The sequence below is a fragment of the Portunus trituberculatus genome, chromosome 50 (genome assembly GCF_017591435.1).
Source record: "Portunus trituberculatus isolate SZX2019 chromosome 50, ASM1759143v1, whole genome shotgun sequence".
Taxonomy (NCBI): domain Eukaryota; kingdom Metazoa; phylum Arthropoda; class Malacostraca; order Decapoda; family Portunidae; genus Portunus; species Portunus trituberculatus.
The window spans coordinates 5,392,520-5,407,110 of NC_059304.1; the positions used below are offsets into that span (position 1 = coordinate 5,392,520).

General features: G+C 42.4%; 1 protein-coding gene across 4 annotated transcripts in view; it reads right to left on the reverse strand.

The window, feature by feature from the left end:
* Positions 1-9,714: 9,714 nt before the first annotated feature.
* The window catches only part of LOC123499859 (ras and EF-hand domain-containing protein homolog), a 51,298-nt gene continuing 46,421 nt past the window's right edge, over positions 9,715-14,591 (reverse strand). For all 4 annotated transcript variants that reach the window (XM_045248390.1, XM_045248391.1, XM_045248392.1 and 1 more), the window contains 3 exons: positions 13,387-13,511; positions 12,679-12,875; positions 9,715-9,910 (listed from right to left, as the gene is read on the reverse strand). In XM_045248390.1, the coding sequence (XP_045104325.1) occupies positions 9,808-9,910; positions 12,679-12,875; positions 13,387-13,511 (425 nt within the window). In that variant the 3' untranslated portion in view covers positions 9,715-9,807. The remainder of the gene's footprint in view (positions 9,911-12,678; positions 12,876-13,386; positions 13,512-14,591) is intronic.

Genomic DNA, 14,591 nt, shown 5'->3' on the forward strand with positions numbered 1-14,591 from the left:
CTCGAAGTCCATACTTACAACCTGAATAACAGCACACCACCACAATGACCTGCTGCTTCAAGCCTTCACGCACCGCTTCACACCTCACCCTTATATCCCGTGTCAAGATTTTTGAAGTGTTAGCTGATATTCATTCTGGCTAAGCGGCTCTCCCTCTATCGGCTTGTGATCTCTGAAGGGCGGAGAGCAGTAACAGGAGAGAAAGAGCTAGAACAATAGCAGTGATATGGAAAAAAATGTTGATAAAGGATCGGTGTCCTAACGCGGTGTGTTAAATATGATTATATCGCAATATTTACACATGTGCTTTCTCGCTCGTCGTTTTGAAGTGAAGGGATGAAAACTGCGTGTTGGCGCTGATAATCTGAATATGTTAGCGATGATTCAAAGCAGTGGGTAATTTAGTCATGATATAACGCAAGATGGGCTATGAAAAAAAAGGAAAATCTAAGTGAAAAGGATTGTTTGTCAGTGATGTATAATGAACGACGGAACGATTAAAGAGGCATGCTTACATAAGATGAAAAATTAGTGAGAGTTAAATGAAAAGCTGAAAATATGTTGACAAAAGCTTGCAGGAAAAAAAAAATATGTAACAGCTGCGTGCATAACACGGGAGGAGAAAATAAATCACAAATTATTGAAAATTTAAAAACTATAATTGTTGTTTGTGTATAACGAGGAAATATTGGATGACACTGAAAATGTCCTGAGAATACTATGTTGAAAGTGAAAGTTAGTGAAGAATAAGCAAAAATAAATGATCAAGTACTGCATAGCGACTCATAACCTTTCTTCGCTGGCAACACATTTATCATTCAACAGCTAATATTCAAAGGCAGCAGAAACGCAATCAGTTCCCATAAAATACCAGGAAGAACATATCAGTCGCGAAGAGCTTCGTGACAATTGCCGGCACGTGGCGGAGTGGTGGACTCGAGGAAAACGTCAAGTAATGAGGCATTTGTTGGTTATTATCCAGTGCAGTGAAACCTGGCAATAAAGTATGAAAACTGTGAAACTGTTAATGAAATGACTCACTAAGATGCTGTGTGTGTGTGTGTGTGTGTGTGTGTGTGTGTGTGTGTGTGTGTGTGTGTGTGTGTGTGTGTGTGTGTGTAATTCACCACCACGGTTGTCTGCTGGTCACCCAGCCAGCCTTCCCCATCACGGAGCGAGCTCAGAGCTCATAGACAAATCTTCGGGTAGGACTGAGACCACAACACACCAAACACCGGGAAAGCGAGGCCACAACCCCTCGAGTTACATCTCGTATCTATTTACTGCCAGGTTAACAGGGGATACACTTAAAGAGGCTTGCCCATTTGCCTCGCCGCTTTCCGGGACTCGAACCCGGACCCTATCGGTTGTGAGCAGAGCGTGCTAATCTCTACACTACGCAGTGTAGTAGATGGGAGAGTGTGTGTGTGTGTGTGTGTGTGTGTGTGTGTGTGTGTGTGTGTGTGTGTGTGTGTATTTCACCTCGGTCGTCTGCTTGTCACCCAGCCAGTCCTTCCCATTACGGAGCGAGCTCAGAGCTCATAGACCGATCTTCGGGTATGACTGAGACCACACCAAACTCCACAAACCAGGAAAGCGAGGCCACAACCCCTCGAAGTACATCCCGTACCTATTTACTGCTAGATAAACAAGGGCTACACGTTAAGAGGCTTGCCCATTTGCTTCGTCGCTTCCCGGGACTCGAACCCGGACCCTCTCGGTTGTGAGCCGAGCGTACTAACCACTACACTACGCGATGTGTGTGTGTCAGTATGTACTCATCTCTCCCCACCACTCCGCGTCACGACCCCAATCTCTCTCTCTCTCTCTCTCTCTCTCTCTCTTTGGGAGTGGTGTAGATTTCCTCTCCTTCGTGGTCGCGACAGGGGGCCGGAGGGAAGAGTAACGAGTGCCTCAGAATAGAGATGAATGATGGGCAGGGTTGGCGGTGGCGCCCATCAGAGTCTCACTCCTCCGAGGTGTTGGGTTTCTTTCACATTTTCCCGCCTCCCCTCCACGTGTACTTGGTAGGCTGCGCTACTTCCCAGAGATGCAAATTTTTATAGCTATATGGACCACAATCTAGTTCAAATTCACCATGTATTGATTAGTGTCCGTATACCTGTCTACTTGTCTAACTGCCATCCCCAAACAAACAGTGCGTATAGTGAAGGTGATATTTACTTAGTCTCCGTCCTCAATTTCGTATCTTTGTCGATATTCTGAGCTTATCTACTTTCAGTGTATAATGTTTTTCCCTCAATATTAAGGTGTGTCAATGATTTTTACGCTAAACCGAGGTACTGATGCGCTGATGGTGGGTCGAGGTATTATTGTTGAGGGAAAAACACTGCAGCGCTAAAGTATAAGTGCAGTGAGTTTCTCGTTTTCTTTGCCATTTATTTATTAGCTTATCAGTATCGAGGATCGAAAAAGTGAGCTAATTTGATTTTGCAACGTCGCCCACAACAGCACTGGCATTACTCGTGATGCTGATGCGATTACTGCTCTTCTAAGATCATACCAAGCATCCCAGGCAGCTCATTCGCCAGACATTCAAAAGAGAGGATTAGTTGTCAAGAATGTGAGCAGTGTCTGGCCACCACCTTGAATACCTGCTTGGTGAGATGCATGTTCAGACTCACTAAATCAACGCGCTGTTAACCAAAAAGATGTTAATTAATTTTCGAAATTGTTAAAGAAGTGATACCAAAATCAAAATAAAATTTCTTACTATTTACATTATTTTCTAACTCGCATCCTGTTTGTCGTTTATCTCTTGTTTGCTATTTATCATCTTTTCTCTTTTTTTCTTTGGCCCACATTTTTGGGAACGATGTCATCTTATTAACGGGAACAAAATGCTATAACTAGATTTATGACGCTGTAATGTGTCACCTGGACGCCTCCCCCGCCTGATCAATGGACGAGGAGTGCACTCCGCCTGTACACGTGCCACCTGTACAACTGGGCTGCGACACAGTTGAGCCTCGTTTCCTCTCCCTTCCTAACGAAACTCATTCATAAATCTTTATCATGCTCCTATGTAGTATGCCTCCCTCTCTCTTTGACCTCATTCAGTTTCGCTCCATCTACTTTGCTTTAATATAGTGTTCCCTTCTTTCCTCTCCATCATCAGCTAGCCTTGCTTGTCTCCCTTACCTGTTTTCTTCTCTCACACTGACATCAGATGGATCTTTATTAACATTTGCATGATTTGCTTCTCACATTTTCTCATTTCATTGCCGCCTATCTGTCTGTCTGTCTGTCTATCTACTTTAGCCTGATTCCCCCCCCTCTCTCTCTCTCTCTCTCTCTCTCTCCACTCACTAATTTCCTGCACTTACTTATTAAAAGCATAAAAGGAAGTACTAGAAAGAGAAAAAAAAGCTGCAAGAAATCCATTTTGAATTAACTTATTTAAAAACACCAAAGCGAACCCACTAATTAAATCACAGCTAAAAATAACCTGCACATTCTCTTTTTTTGTGGGATTTTTTTTTCTTACAATATAATCAACTCATAATCAGGGTGGCTTTATGAAAGGATATGAAAGCACCGCCTACACAAAATATCTGAAAGGCCGCGACATACTCCAGTTAAATAGAAATAGTAATCTCCAGCAAAAGAATGATTTCGAAGCACTAAAATGGAAAAAAAAAAAAAAAAAATGCGTATTACCAGTGTTGGTGCTGGTGGTGCTGGTACTGCTGCTGCTCCTGTACGATCGCACCTGAGGATATTAAGCTCACGGCGCGGAAAAATAATATAAACAAAATTCGAAAAAAGTTAGTTCAATCACCACATCAGCTTGAAAAATAGAAGTTTAAAGAGGAAAGACAAAGTAATGCTGTGCAAACGATTGACTCACCTAATTAAGCTGACCAGATAGACAAATGACAAACAATATTACTCACTAATTTACCCACTATCTTACTTACTAAAAACAAACTAACCTACTTACTATACTGGTTTGGACACCTTAACAGCAACAGTATGAAGAAAAGTATATAAATTTAAAAACAAGGACCAAAGAACTCGCCATCACATCAGACCCCACATCGCCCGTCACCACTCAGAGCACGACAGAGTCCACCTGCAGTTTTTCAAAGAGCAGGACACGTGTCACCCGCCTATTTAGCTTCCATTCCAATTCCCGCATTTTTTTTCCTCCAGTTGACGTTCCCCAGTACTCAATGCATGTTTTTTTTTCTCTCCCAGCTTCTTTCTACATCAGAGGGTGACAGCGAGCACATTTATATCTTTACTTTCTTATTTTCATCACCTTTTTTCGTTTCTGCCTTTCACGCTTTCTGTCCCCATTACGTGTCGTTCATATTTTTGCCAGTACAGAATTATTATTATTTTTTTCGTGGTCTGTGTAACTTTTGTTATAAATTAGCTTTAAACTTGTGAATAGCAGAGACATTTTGAAGTACGTAGAACGAGGTCGTAAAAAGTCAGAAATATAGTTGTGCGTCAGAGTTTAATTAGGTTAAGTAATAGTGGAAAGTTAGCAATACGGGAAATTGAAGAAAATGATATATCTATGAGTATATAATAATTTCTTTCTGCGGTGCGTATGTGTGTGTGTGTGTGTGTGTGTGTGTGTGTGTGTGTGTGTGTGTGTGTGTGTGTGTGTGTGTGTTCGTATTCATGTGTGTGTGTGTGTGTGTGTGTGTGTGTGTGTGTGTGTGTGTGTGTGTGTGTGTGTGTGTGTGTGTGTGTGTGTGTGTGTGTGTGTGTGTGTGTGTGTGTGTGTGTGTGTGTGTGTGTGTGTGTGTGTGTGTGTGTGTGTGTGTGTGTGTGTGTGTGTGTATGTTATTTACGTTACTTCATGTCGTATATTCATTCTCACCACCCAGTACACGCCCTTGTCACGCCCACTTCGCATGCTCCTAACTGCTTTAACTTCACAATATGTAACTCCTCCTAATGTATTTGATATGTCTTCCCTCCTTCCTATTTTAATTTTTTTTGTTGGTCACTATAATTTTTCTTATTAGATATAACACACACACACACACACACACACACACACACACACACACACACAAGACAAAAATCAGTGACTATCTCTTCTTTTCTCATCCATAACCTTTTATCCCAGTACGTATTATTTTACTCATTATATTTCACTTTATAGAAAGAAAACTAATACTGTAAAACTTCCTGCTTTGTATTCCCCTCAAAGAAGAGAAGTCTGCTTATCTAGGCAAGGTGTTTACATTTCCAGCTTAATCATGACTTTTTTGCTTTCTCTTTCAGACTTGCTTTCCTCCACGAACATGTTCACAGAGTTTCGCTGGATTTTGCCAGTTCCTGTAACTTTCCATCCACCTAGGGTAAGGTATGAAAGTCAACGAAAGAGAAAGAAAAAAAAATATCATGGGCTATTTTAGGATCTTAATAGAGAAAAAAATATGAAAAAAGAAAAAAAAATGATAAACGGAATAGTGCAAGCGGAGAACACAACATAGATGGAAGCAATTCAGAATCTAAGGCTTTTTTTCTGGAGAGCATGCGCGGTGTTTCTCTTCTAACCTCACTCACTCACTTCTCATTCCATCTCCACAAGTACACCGCCGCCAGGAGTCGTGAGGCGGGACAAATAATATTCCACCTTGTTATGATAGTATTGAAAGTTTGCATCCAGTTATTGAAATTAAAAGCCAGTTAATGATCAGTTGGTGAAGCTTACTGTTCCTTGTGTTTTCTTTATTATTGATATATTAATTGATTGATTTTTACGGTACTTTTTTCTTTACACGGTTATTATTGTTTTTATCATTGTAAGCAGTAAGGACACAGGAGTTAAGTATTTGTATAGATCCCAATATAATTTTTTTTTTTCATGTGATTGTATTCCTCTAAAAACCACCTATCATGTCATATATTAGTTTAATTGTCCTCTTTACCTCAATTTCTCCCTAATGTCTTCCTTTTCCTCCTCCTTTTCCTCATCTTTCTTCAGCATTTCCTCTTTCACTTCCACCACCTTCCTTTCAATCTTTTTCTTTCAATGCCGCCATCACCACTACCACCATCACCCTTAGCCCCACCACTTCCTCCTCCCGCCTCTTCTTTTTTTCTCCTCTCCTCTCCTCTCTCTCTCTCTCTCTCTCTCTCTCTCTCTCTCTCTCTCTCTCTCTCTCTCTCTCTCTGTGACACGTGACCTCGATTTCCTTACATCGTTACCGGAAAGATACGAGGCAGGAATGAAACCGAAAAATAGTATGTGTCTCATAAATCAGTTAGTACGAGAGCCCTGAGCGTCATGAGGTGCTACCCTGTTATTCTTTGTCCCGCCCTCCTGATCGCTGGGGAACGCACACAACTACGGTGGTAAGAGGCGACACGAGGCGGAAGGAGTGACATATAGATGGATAGATGCACTGAGGAAAAGGAGGATGGGAAGGCGAACAGAAAGGAAGTGGGAATGGAGTGACGGGTAAATGGATAGATGCAGAGGATAAAAATATAGGAGGAAGAAAGGTGAATATGAAGGGAGAGAGAAGATGGAAGTGTGAAGGAATGAAAAGGAGGAATAGAACAATAAACAAATGTGACTAAAGATGAGAAAGGGACAAAGGACGAATAGTCTTACGGTGAGGAAGCAAGGAGAGAAATGGATGAACACAACTAGAACTGAGAATGCGAAATGGAAGAGGAGGAGGAGGAGGAGGAGGAGGAGGAGGAGGAGGAGGATAGCGAATATAGATGCTAACATTCTGAGGCGGCTAGTCCGTGAGGGCAGGTGGAATGCATTTCATGGTGTGGATTGGCGGGGGGCGGAGAGGGTTAAGAAAATGATGGAAGGCCGGTGGAGGGACAGGGTGTTAGGTGTCTGTCTGCCTACAGGATTGACAACCACTTTCGTATTCCGGGAACCTTCCACTAAATATCGTATTTCCCTGTGATTTCACTGCGGCGCTCGTGAAAATGCCACTTTATACGCTATTGCTACCATTGAAGTGGAATGAGTCAATTAACTAACAGCAATGGTGAGTGTGGGTTGTGAAAGTGTTACGGCACTTATCTGACTCTTATATAAAGGAAGGAGGCTTGAACATGTGTCAGCGAGTGAAACATTAATATCACGTCTCTCTCTCTCTCTCTCTCTCTCTCTCTCTCTCTCTCTCTGTGTGTGTGTGTGTGTGTGTGTGTGTGTGTGTGTGTGTGTGTGTGTGTGTGTGTGTGTCGGGCATACATGTTCTTGTCTCAAGCCAAATAAATTATCCCTCAGGTGGACGGAAGCCTGGCAGTGAGTGCGAGGCGTGGGCGAGGCGACACACTTGCACCAGATCGCTGAGTAAGCACCCCCTCGCCTCGCAGACAGAAGACGAGGAGGAAGTGACGCCAACATGCCTCCTCGACTCCCGCAGCTCTCCTCTCCACTTTTCCTCTTATTTTTGCGGGAGGCTAAACAAATGCGTTAAGAGAATATAGTGAGAAAAATTGTGTATAACAAAAAACACTGGAAGGCGACATGTGGTGTGTGGGAAACTTTGTTTTGTTCTACAGATGATTAAGGAATTTTCTCTCTCACTTCCACTACACACTCTCGCCGGCCAGCAGTGACATCCTCTCCTAGACACCGACGATTTTTCTTTCTTCATCACTTTCCTCCTCTTCTTCCAACCATTCAACCATCATCGTCTTCAAACACAAACGCATCCACGCATCAAAGGTATACGTGCAGCCACCCGTGACCCACGTCTCTTATCACACGTCAAAATACAATTCAGCAGTTACGTTATAAAAGAAAAATGATAATTGCAAGGTAAATAGTAATTTTCTTTTTTCAAACTTTGCTACAAGTGCAATATGCGAATGAAAAAAAAAAAAAAACGAGAGGGAAGGATAAAAGCAATGATATTTCACTGGCATTTCAACATTAACACCTACCCTCCTCTGACACACAACTATTTCCACTCATCCTCCACTCCCCTTCCGTCTCTCTAAATCCAGGCACTCAGCGCAATCTCGGAACACAAAACGTTCCTGCTGGTAACGAAAATAAAAACAAAATAACAGAATAAATAAATAGCGATAAATAGAAAAGTGGCAATATTTTCACAACACACTCACACAGTCGTACATATCGTGATTACACTGAAGCGTCACCACTAAAAATGTGTATTGGAAGTGAAGTAAAGTGGCTTCATTTTCCTATGCTGGTGAGTGATGCCTCCACTCTTTCTGTACCTTACCTTTAATTAGCGGCAGGTAAATATAAACGCGTGGCAAGACAAAAATAATTGCTGGAATATATGAGAAGAACCAAAAGCTTGTAGTACTTTTATGTGTGTTGCTAAACTACCGACAAAAAGGTAATAGTCCACAAATTATGCCATACTAGACCTTTTGAATTGATTAGTAGCAGGAAATTTAGATAAAATTTACTACACCGCTTCAACATTTTGTTCCATACTGAAATATAAACATGCTGCGTAAATGAGACGATAGTTTCCGCGACGTGAAAGTTAATTAAGAACAGTTTTCTAACGTTGTTAAATCACTGTTGGAACACTTTACTTGTCATGTGTGAAAAGTGATGTTTTCAAAAGGTATCACGCAATTATTCAGTTTCCTTATTCAATAGAAATAGTTGGTGAAATAAATCGAGATATAAAACTTTTTTTGGAGATATTACTTTGGATTGAAGTGTTCAAATCTTCATTGTAAAAATCATGATACAATTTCACAAATTCAGTTAGCTATTGACTTCATGCACGTGCAAACAGCTGCCGTGCACATATGAATGGGAGAAAAACAAGGAAACGATCTCATTGAATATCTGGCAGCCTACCACCATTAAAAATGTCGAAGAAACAATGACCACATACACAAAATGATTTATTGATCGCCATGATCAAAATAGACACACTGTATAAACTTTTATATCCTGAATCTGTCCATAATAATTACATAAAGCTATACAAAAACGTACACACAATCATACGTACATACAATATGAATAACAAATACAAATTACATAAGAACAATTCAAGTACTAGTAAAAAACATACTTAAAGAAACTTACACTAGTGTTAATTATATCTAATGCAGTACAAACAACCTAAGGTGAGGTTAGTAAAGCACTACGTACATTATTAGTTATTGGTGTCAGAGAGGGAGAGAGAGAGAGAGAGAGAGAGAGAGAGAGAGAGAGAGAGAGAGAGAGAGAGAGAGAGAGAGAGAGAGAGAGAGAGAGAGAGAGAGAGAGAGAGAGAGAGAGAGAGAGAGAGAGAGAGAGAGAGAGAGAGAGAGAGAGAGAGAGAGAGAGAGATTCAAACATTTCTTTCAGTTATTTCATATTTCTCTAAAACATTATGAAAATATTTAACAAGCAAGTTAGTATATATTTACACTAAATGCCATACAACATCACTGCATAAGCGAAGAAAATGTTGCAGGAAAACATTGCAAGACTACAAACATACACACACACACACACACACACACAGAGAGAGAGAGAGAGAGAGAGAGAGAGAGAGAGAGAGAGAGAGAGAGAGAGAGAGAGAGAGAGAGAGAGAGACTTATTTAGTTATCTCCTCCATACACTATATCCAATTTTCATATTCTTTACTTCTTGAGATTCTTTGGTGACATTCCCTTAACTAACTACATACACTACACCACCTAAACTCTCACCACTTCACTACTGCAATACAACCAAAGTTCCCACATTTCCAACTATTTCCACTCTTACCCTTAACTTTGTTTTTCCCTGTCGTATTGTCATGTTCCTTCCTTTCAACCCTCCCTCTCTTTCTTTCTCCTTCTTCTGCGCCGCCGTCAGACTCACACATCCTTTCTCCCACCGCAGCAGGATCTCTTCTGGTCAGCGGCGCACACTTTGAGGGCTGAAGTCTGTATCTCCACGTCCTCGGTTGTCACCATTTGTCTGAGGGAAGGGGCGAGATGTAATGAGGAGAGGAAGAGTGTGTGTGTGCAAGATCCTGGAGTGTGGCAGAAGATGAGACAAGAAGGGACGAGTGTTTGGGGAGGAAAAGGAAGGATGGGTGAGAGAGAGAGAGAGAGAGAGAGAGAGAGAGAGAGAGAGAGAGAGAGAGAGAGAGAGAGAGAGAGAGAGAGAGAGAGAGAGAGAGAGAGAGAGAGATTAAAGCACATGAGAGTTGGACGGATACACACGAAAAAAAAAAAAAAAACGTATATCTATCTAAACTGAAACTGACAAAGGAAAAGATAAACCCAAAACACACACACACACACACACACACACACACACACACACACACACACACACACACACACACACACACACACACACACACACACACACACACACACACACAAAAAAAAAACAACGTGTTCTGAAGTTGGCTAAATATGACACAGGATAAGACGAGAAAACGGTGCCGAGAGAGAGAGAGAGAGAGAGAGAGAGAGAGAGAGAGAGAGAGAGAGAGAGAGAGAGAGAGAGAGAGAGAGAGAGAGAGAGAGAGAGAGAGAGAGAGAGAGAGAGAGAGAGAGAGAGAGAGAGAGAGACATGAGAGTTGGACGGATACACGAGAGAGAGAGAGAGAGAGAGAGAGAGAGAGAGAGAGAGAGAGAGAGAGAGAGAGAGAGAGAGAGAGAGAGAGAGAGAGAGAGAGAGAGAGAGAGAGAGAGAGAGAGAGAGAGAGAGAGAGAGAGAGAGAGAGAGTTACAAGGTGGAAGGTCACAGAGAAGAAATTCATTTGAGCAAAACATGAAAATAGAGAAAAGGAAAGGAAAGAAAAAGTAAATGAAGACAGAATGACCCTACCTTCGAACAAAGCCAATAAAAAACTCAGGAAAGTAACCATAATGTAGCAGGAAGCCAAAGGAGAAGAGGAAAAGAAGCCACTTGAAGATTGAGAGGGAACTTTGAGAGGGAAGCATTAACGAGACAAAGAAGAGGAAAGAGGAGGAAAAGTTTGCTAATGGTGGCCAAAAGGTTAGAGAGATGATTCAGAGAGAGATTTCCCTTTCTATCTTTTTGTCCTTCCTTCCTAGTCCGCGGTGGAGGAACTGGGGGTTGAAAAGGATGGAGGAATATTTGGGATAGACGTTGCTCAGGTAAAAGATAAACATTTGTAGTAAATAGATAAATTGATTAGGTTGAGTTGGGTTTAGGTTAAGATTAGGTTAGGTTAGATTAGATTGAAAGCACAGGGCAAGTTGGGAAAACAGGGATCTTAGGTATTCGACATTCTCTCTCTCTCTCTCTCTCTCTCTCTCTCTCTCTCTCTCTCAGGAGATGGAACGAAGACGTGAAATCAAGAAACTGTCATCCATTGTTTTCTTCGTCTTTTGTTTTTGTTATAATCTCTTTGTCTGTGTGTCTATTTAAGTGTGATCCACTCCACCTCTCCTTTCTTCACTCACACTCACTCTCTATCTCAACGTGTGACATCTGAGGCCAATTTCCGGATCGACTCAGTGTCATCCTTATCAAGAGTACAACCGCCGCCACCATCACCACTACCGCCACTACCACCACCATCACCACTGTTATGCCTCCAACCAATACAAAAAAGACACTGCAATAGCAAGCACTGTATAGACTGAAGACGAAGCAAGCAGTTGTGTCACTCTTATTCATGTAATGTTGCATGAAGACCGTTTAAACTTTCATCTAACTAGTTGTGAACGTGGAGTGAGTGTTTCAAGGAGCGAGTTGGGATTCCATCCACGCAAGGACACACTTCGCTTTTAACTCTTGGCACTAAAGAGGTTTAAAGTCCAATATATGTAACCCAGTTTGTCCTTGGAGTTACGTGCTGTTCTGTTGCTGGTAGGAAATGTGTGACCACATCCTCGTGATGGGTTAGGAATCATATTAGAACTGCTTTCATTTCCTCTTACGCTCAGAGCCACTCCCAAATTATTCCTGGAGGAGTCATCCGTCGCGGTGTTTAGATAACAGGGCCAAGATACGGGTATTAAAGGTGAAGGTCTGGCCACCACGTCTTCGCTCTGGGACACACGGTTAATGAAGGGAATCGGCTGCCTCACCTCATGTCTCCTCTGATCTTCGCCTTTTTCCACTAAAGTTCAAAATCCCAGAATCCAGAAATTTCTGATAATATCTAAATCGTTTTTCAATCATCTCTACATTTTTGGTGCAACAGAAATAACCGGGCGTGCCTCCCTTTCCCTTCCATCAGCCACGGTAAAGTTCCCTTTGTGAGAGATCAGACTCCTTCTACTCACATTCCTCGCCTCTTTCCTTCCTCCTCGATTCATGTTCACTCCGCCGTGACTTATTGGCTCAGAGTCGCAATTCCGCCGAGGACGAACACGAAAACACCTCATTGCGCCTCACTACACCTCATCACATTACTACACACCATCTCACACAAACACCACCACTGAAGTATATTCTATCGCACCACAACACAGTACAACCACGACGTTAACATCAGACACGAAATAATTAGTTCAAGCTCGATTAAGTTAGATGAATGGAGTAAGCTCAGTAACCATGTTGTTTTTGCTTGGCCATTAGGGAACTTTTAAAAGATGATGATGGTGTTAATTAAAGGAACTGGCATTTGGAGGCCTGACGACTTGTTGCAACTTATTAGTTTTTATTATTATTTGAGAAGTACCTACAATCTACCACCATAAACATCACCGCTACCCCCACACGTCACACACACACACACACACACACACACCACTCACCTCGCCAGCTGCACCAGGGCGTCCATCACACCTATGCCAGTCTTGCACGAAGTTTCGATGTAGAACGCTCCACAGTCCCTGGCGAGCTTCTCTCCTTCTGTGAGGCTGACGGTGCTTCTGCCGTCTGCCGCGGCGGTGGCCCTCATGTCCTCCTTGTTGCCGCACAGCACGAGGGGCACGCGGGTTTGGCACGTGTCCTGGAGGAGTGGGAGGGAATAGTGTCGTTCCGGTTATCTGCTTATACCTGGATTTTTGGTATTCTATTTTACGCTACGCTGTCACTGCTTCCTTTCCCTCTTTGTCTCTGTCCGTGTGTGTGTGTGTGTGTGTGTGTGTGTGTGTGTGTGTGTGTGTGTGTGTGTGTGTGTGTGTGTGTGTGTGTGTGTGTGTGTGTGTGTGTGTGTGTGTGTGTGTGTGTGTGCGCGTGTGTGTCACTCTCTTGTTTTCCTGTTCATAATAATCATGTTCATAATCTTTATATATATATATATATATATATATATATATATATATATATATATATATATATATATATATATATATATATATATATATATATATATATATATATATATATATATATATATATATATATATATATATATATATATATATATATATATTATATTTCAAGTCTTCTATTTCACTTATGTCATTACTACTCTCTCTCTCTCTCTCTCTCTCTCTCTCTCTCTCTCTCTCTCTTACATCAATGCTCTGGATCCACTGGCGCACGTTCAGGAAGGATCGTTCGCTGGTCACGTCGAAGAGTAGCAGAACACCGTCAGCGCGCCGAAAGTAGGTCTTGGTGATGGAGCGAAAGCGTTCCTGGCCTGAGGTATGAAAGGAGTGGAAAGTGTGGGTGAGTTTGAATGAAAATGTTGAGCCATGTATGCTTAGTAAGTGTAATGTCTAGTTCACGTAATCTACAAGGGAATGTCCGTTACTTTAGCTAGACAGTTAGTTAGTCTTTCAGTCCGTCAATTTAGTTAGTTCGCTAGTCTATAAGCAAGTTTGTTTGTCATCTATTAAGACTAACAGTAGGTAAGTTTATCTGTATGCCAATTTGCCGCTTAAGGTTCTGCTAGTCACTTAGTTTATCATTTATTCATGCAATCGATCAATCGGTCAAACATTCGACTAAACTCACAAGTCACCACGTTAAGTCAAGAAAGTCAGTGGTAAATCAGCGAGTTAGTAAATCAGTCACTCAGTCACCAATTGCTCACTAATTACAAGTTTCGTGCATCTTGGTCAGGTGCATAATTATTTAATAAACAATCAGTCACAGCAAGTTTATCCATCAGTCAGTCAGCCAGTCACTCACTCAGCTACTGCCAGGAGTCATGGCCTATGCTGATGACTGCACCCTCTCCTATACCTATCCACGCCAGGACAGTGGGCGGGCTGCTGAGGCCATCAATCAGCAGCTACGAGTGATAAAGGAGTGGGGTGCTCGCTGGCAAGTGACATTCGCGCCGGAGAAGACACAGGCAATGGTTGTCTCTCGGTCCCCAGCCGCCATGGCAGCAATGGCAGGAAAGTTGTCTTTTGGCGCTGCTGCTCTCCCACTCCAAGATGACGTCAAGATACTTGGAGTGGAGGTGGATCGAGGGCTGAGGTTTGACAGGCATGTCAAAACCATTGCCAAGAAAGCCTCTCACAGGATCTCCGCTCTCAGAAGGATCGCCAGTTTCCTCGACAGGAAGGGAGACTGCTGCTGTACAAGGCACAGGTGCGGCCCCACCTTGAATACGCAGCTCTCTCCTGGATGTCCTGTGCCGCCACACACAGAAGGAGACTGGACAGCATCCAACGCCGCGCCATACGGCTAGTAGATGCTGCACTACCACCTCACCCAGAGCCTGAGCGTCCCTTGATTCACTGGAACACCGCAGAGACGTGGCGGCGAT